The 6,369-nt window shown below is 38.9% G+C and overlaps 1 protein-coding gene across 1 annotated transcript; it reads right to left on the minus strand.

Annotated features, from left to right (window-relative positions):
* Positions 1–2,122: 2,122 nt before the first annotated feature.
* NPY2R (neuropeptide Y receptor Y2) lies at positions 2,123–3,591 on the minus strand. The gene has a single exon (XM_043486561.1). The coding sequence runs from the start codon at positions 3,589–3,591 to the stop codon at positions 2,437–2,439; it is 1,155 nt and encodes a 384-aa protein (XP_043342496.1). The 3' UTR covers positions 2,123–2,436.
* Between the last annotated feature and the right edge of the window lie 2,778 nt (positions 3,592–6,369).

A 6,369-nucleotide genomic window follows, 5' to 3' on the forward strand; every position in this document is an offset into this window, starting at 1 on the left:
ACAACCAACTAACTCTGCAGGAGCGGCCATGATTCCCCTCTCCTTAGCTGTGTCAAAGGCTGACTATCTCATGTTGGACAGGAACTCTGACATAAAGTAACACACGTTTCTCTAATTTCCCAAATTCTTTTTATTTCAACCCATAAAATCACTACATAAAGGACATTTCATTAATGAGTTAAATAGCTAGATCACATATATTAATTGGATTCTAATAATTTACTATGACAACAGACGATACAGTACCATGCACATTTTCTAGAGTGAAAGAATTCTCCAGGAGGAAACAAAAAGTCTCTAACCACAATTATCTATTAGCATTTTATGCAAAGGAACTTCCTTTTAAAAAACAAAAAGCTTCTTCTTGGACAGTTATGCCAGGCCTAAGAAAAAAATGAATTCTTCAATTATATATTATAGATATAATTATTTGTCAACTTCTTATTAAGTCTTACACTTAATTTAACTTCCACTGTTTTCATTCTTTCTCAGTATTTCAAAAGCACAGTTCATTTCAAGACCAGTCATTTATTTTTAGCATGAAAATAATTAAGAGACATAGTATGAATTTTAACTGTATCCATAAAATATATCATTCCTGTTCACGAAGTTAATGTTTATAACTAAATGCAACAGTCATGCTGAATTTACTTAAAATTTAAGGAAATAAATTCAGTCATACTTATAAACATATATTTATGGTGAAACATCATTAATAGCATCCAAAGTTCAGTTATTTTAACATCTTAATTATTTTTTATAAATGTAATAGAGTTTTAGCATCTCTGGTTGGATAATATTGAAATAAAAATTGCATTCACAAAATCATTAAAAGAAAAGAACTATAGCATCTATGTTCCACTGTTTATAGGTAAAATTTTATTATGTATATATTCCTAAGTTATCCAAAAATATAGCTAATTATTTCCAAAGAAGAATAATTTATGTTGAAATTAGTCCCAATAGAACATTTCCAAAGTGGAATGCAAGTAATATTTTTAGTAGTTCTTACCAGATAGGTTCCATTTTGATGAAATTATATTGTTTTATGAATCATGAATGGGTCCATGGAAGATGAATTTTTAAAAAATAATACTACTGCAGTGAACACAATACACCTATGTACTAGTGCAAAAACTGCTTACAAATAAGCACAAAATGTTACAAAATGCCACAAAACTACTTCCTAATCTGATTTATTTCTCAGTGAAGACAAGTTCAGCTCCAATATAGAAATAATGTGTTAAAAAAGTTATAACAATTAGCAATGATTAAACATATTGCATTGCATCCTTATTTGTTATCCAGACAGTAACTATATAAAGCAGAGACAACTTGTAATGAGAAGTTGAATGAAGGTTTACATTTCTCTGAGAATTTCATTCAGTCTTCAATTCTAAGTTGTAGAAACTTTTCATTAAATATGCATTTGGTTTTAAAAAAACAACTGGTTAACTGAATGGTAAAGATTTCCCACATAATTTGTCAAAATGCTAATCACACAGAAAATTTCAGTTTACTTCCTTGAAGCCATCCTAACAGTTGGTAACATTTACCTGCAATGTTCTCTGATGGTTTTAGTCCACAGGAAGAATAACAAAAAGCCAGAATACAACAGAAAAGAGTCTATGCCTTTCTAGGGAAATTGGTGTTGGTAGACTTTTCATCAGATGGGGGCGGGGGGGCAGTGAATTATACATCATCTCCAACCTATCCTCTAGTGTGATTTGAAAGTCAGCTTTTTGCCATACATTGACATGAATCAGCCATGGATCTACATGTGTTCCCCATCCCGATCCCCGCTTCCGCCTCCCTCCCCCCCCCATCCCATCCCTCTGGGTCTTCCCAGTGCACCAGCCCTGAGCACCCGTCTCATGCATCCAACCTGGACTGGTGATCTGTTTCACCCTTGAGAGTATACTTGTTTCAATGCTATTCTCTCAGAACATCCCACCCTCGCCTTCTCCCACAGACTCCCAAAGTCTGTCAATGTATGGCAAAAACCACTACAATACTGTAAGGTAATTAGCCTCCAACTAATAAAAATAAATGAAAAAAAAGATAATAAAGGTAAATGTTACTTAAAAAAAAAAAAAAGTCAGCTTTTTCACCCACACCTTTGGCAATGCTGCTAACATCAATTCCTTGCTCATGTTTCCTTCACTCTTGGAATCAGTCAAAATCATTTCTCTCTGCTTTGACTCATAATTCAACCTACCATCCAAGGAACCATAAGCAAACTCTTATGCTGCCTTGTCTTTGAATTTGAATGCTTTTATTAGACTCTGCCAACCAGTTTTCCATGAATTATGCTGCATATGCTTCCAGTGAAATGCTTCCTTAAAATGGGAAATGAGGATGCGCCTGCATGCTTTCCTAAACCAGGTTTATAGCTCTGGTCAGAATTCATCCATGGATTTTCACATGTTAGTTGCCTTAGACGTTGGTAGCCTCTGTGAAAGAATCACTGGGACCATTATTCTTTGCGACTTGCAGGTGCTTTTTAGCCTTGAACGTCACAGACACCTCAGAGTGAATGGCGTCCAACCTCTGCTCACAGCGAAATGCTGAGAGGAAAGCCTTTCTATAGTTGCTGTTCATCCAGCCGTAGAGGAGGGGATTGGCAAAGGTGGAGCACATTGCAATGATGTGGAACACAGTGAAGATGAGTTTGTATTCCTTCAGGTCCAAGACGTGGCTGTCAATGTCAACAGCAAGTTGAAAGGCATGGAGGGGCAACCAGCTGACCGCAAACACCACCACCACACACACCAGCATTTTGGTGGTTTTTTGCCTCCGCTGATGGTACTGGTCATGAGCAGCCCCAGGACTGACATGGTTCTTAAGTTTACTCCAAATACGAGTGTAGGAAAAAGAGATGATGCCCAGAGGCAAAACATACAGGATTAGTAAGGAGGAAAGACTGTAAACAGTGCCATAGATGCCCTTCTCCTCTTCAGGCCACTTCTCAGTACAGGCCACAATCTCAAAGTCAGGAATGATCTCAATCAGCGAGTACTCCCGGAAGATGGCCAGGGGGCTTGCTAGCAGGGCGCTGACACCCCAAGCCAAGCCAATAATCAAGAAGCTGATTTGCTTGGAAATCTTGCTCTCGAGGTGGTAGACAATGCAACGATGCCGGTCCAGGGCAATCACCGTCAAGGTGATCGTGGACACTTGGACGGCCAGGCCCTGGGCATATGGCACCAAGTGGCAGAGGACAGGACCCATTTTCCACTCCCCCATCAAGGTGTAGGTAAGTGTAAATGGCAAGCACAGGGTGTTCACTAGAAGATCCGCCACAGCCAGATTAGCAATAAAGAAGTTGGTTACGGTACGCATGCTCTTGAATTTGATCACCACATGGATCACCAAGGAATTGCCAATCACCCCAAGCAAGATGATGGAGCAGTAGGCCAATATAAGGACAACCTGCACCTCAATCAGCTTGGTGCTGTCTATAAGCTCCGGTTCAGAGTCAGGGGCCAGCTCCCCTGTTGGAATGGTGTGTCCTGGACCGAACTGATCCACTTTCATTTCTTCCACTGTCTGGTTCTCATCAGCCTCTGCACCTAATGGGCCCATTTTCATCAGCTAGCACAAGAATCTACAATTTAAAAAATGAACAAGTATGAAACAAGGAAAGCATAAGGGTGCAAGGAATATCAGAAATGGATTGGTTTCACTTTAGCTGGGGTTCAAAGTACCTGTCCTTCGATCCCTAAAGTACCTGGATCCCACAGGAATGGCCTGCAGTGACCTTGTCTCCAGTTGGAGACACATGGTCCCTGGCTTCAGTCACACCACTTTCTCCCCGTGTCCCTCTAGCTGGAGGTGGTGATGATTCTTTGCTCTTGATTATCCCTGTGTAGCCTCAACATCCTCTGCTGGCTTCTATCACTTGTGTAACCAATTTTTGGCATTAAATTACTTCTATTTTGCATTCTTGAATAGGTTCTGTTTTGCATGATATGTTGAGCTGTCCATGCATGTATGCTTTCATTAATTTTCTCCACCATGACAGGTGCTACATGCACAGGTTGATGTCATTGACATATATAAGAAAATCACAACTCCACTGTATGACATCCAAAGCTTTCCTTGAACTCAACCTTGTCTTCATCTCTCCTGACATTTTAGGATATATCTGATCCTTCTGTCATACTGAACTATTCTTAATTCCAGCAACAGGCTGGACTATCTATGCCTCTCTGCCCTCCCTGCTGTTATCCCAACAACCTATGCTTACTTCCAAGGCTGCAAGGAGCATATGACACATCCTTCAGCCTCCATACCACAGCAATCTCTTTCAGGACACATTTCCGTTTCTGGACTGTTTACATCCATTGTTTAAACCTTAGCAAACATGAAGTTGAAGGAAAGCATAATTTTACTGAATAAATGAGGTCAGCAAAATACAAAGTAACAATTTTGATCCTTTTCTTTACTGAAGATAATTCCCTACACAGGATCTTTGCTCTGACATGACATCTCTCTGCTTATTTTCTTATATGTAAGCACCAAGTAACCACCTCTACAAGAAAGTTGTTCCAAGACACAATTACTGATTAGAATATTAAAAATTGGTACTCAATATACACCATAAGGAAACTTTCTCTCTCCAAGGGCTTCACACACACACACACACACCCTAATAGTTGCTTATCACAGAGATTTTCATATACTCATGCATTTGCTTTACTGATATATTCTAGTTCTCTCTGCATGCATTTCAAACAGAATGTTCTAAAAAGCACACCCTCTTTTGCACTTGCCTCCATTCTTTTGTGATTAGAGAAAGTGGAAACTATTCAAATCTTGGAGTATTTTATTTGATGGGCATTTTCTTAGAGTAAGAAAGAGACTTTACAGGGCACAATCAGTCAATCCTGACAAGTCATTAACAGAACAAATGAGACTCCAGAAGGTCTGAGGTTTGCAGCAAATTGAGAGCAAGCCTGAGATAGAAGGTTATTAGAAACATACTTGATTTATTAATTTATTTTGCTTTTTCTTTTCAATCTCATTTTCTTTATTCCTTTCTTTAAAGCTTCTCTACAAAAATGATTATTAATCTCCAAGGTATTAGCATATGGATTCTAATAGCTGTTCTCAAGCACATGACTGGTGTTCAGCCAGGTCTGAGTGTTACTCAGAGAATGCATCATTTTATGATTGCACTTCAGGAAAAGTAGAAGAGGATAAGAGAGTACATACAGGGAATTGCCAGAGTAAAAACTCACAAAGGCACAAAAATTAAAAGATGAGTAGAAATGGGGAAAATTTTTTTCTTAAAGTAAGGTCAAAATGAGGTATTTACATTGTTCAAGACATCTGAGGATAGCTGTGAGTGGTACAGTTATCCTGAATGAATGAATTTTGAGATTCTGCTATAAAACAATTTCTTTGTAGAGCAGGAAAATGGCTTTAGGACTTTTTCCCCCTCAGAGACTCAAAAACCTTCAAATTATTAAGTGAGAAACTGTTTATGCTTTGACTCCATATTTAAATTTGTGGGTTTTTTTAAACAGTATTCTTATTGTCACAGGTTGGCTTTAATAAAAACATTATCATCTTATCAGTCACAAAACCATCCAGGAGTTTTTTTCTCAGGGAAAAACCACACATATACATGCCCTATACTTGTTAGTCCTGGAAAGAGGGGCTGTGGATATCCAAGCAAGCCCTATGTAAGACATGTCTGTTTGCCTGATAAGCAGAAAGTTGAAAATCAATGAACCAAGTTCATGAAAAGTTGAACCAAGATGACTGAGAATGAATCTCTTCTATGTATTTGAGCCTCTGACCTTTGAACCAGCCCTGTGCATTTCATGTCATTTAGTTTATATGATGTGTCTCTATTACCAAAAGCCTTAAAGCTTTTCCTTTTGCCTCTTTTTTTGGTCATCATATGATCCTACCAGGGGGTGAGCCCTTCCGATGGGGAACCAGTGAATGCTTGCATAAATGTGTCCATTCTTGAACAGTTTATGAGAATGCAATATGACATTCCCACCTAAACAGATGTTTGATTTTTAAAGCGGCAGGAACAGTAGCAATCTGCTCTTCTGAAAAGATTAAGACCTTTCTTAAAAAGAGTCAAGACTGTTCAGTGGGTAAGGAATATTCCTGGTATCACCCATAATGTCCACCTTCGGCCTAAATGTGGGAAAAAAACCCCTACACTCACGAAGACCTTCCTGGCCGCCATCAAAGGACCTGAAAGCTTTTTTTTTCGGGATGCTCTCATTCCCAGATGAGTCAGAGTTAAGATTTAACACGTACTGACCGTTTCTGTTGAGGGGTGGAAGCCAGACGTCTTGCCGCCGGTCAGTCTGATGATTGCCCGCCGACCCTGAGAGGGCACTG

Source organism: Cervus canadensis, chromosome 1, assembly GCF_019320065.1.
Source record: "Cervus canadensis isolate Bull #8, Minnesota chromosome 1, ASM1932006v1, whole genome shotgun sequence".
Classification (NCBI taxonomy): Eukaryota; Metazoa; Chordata; class Mammalia; order Artiodactyla; family Cervidae; genus Cervus; species Cervus canadensis.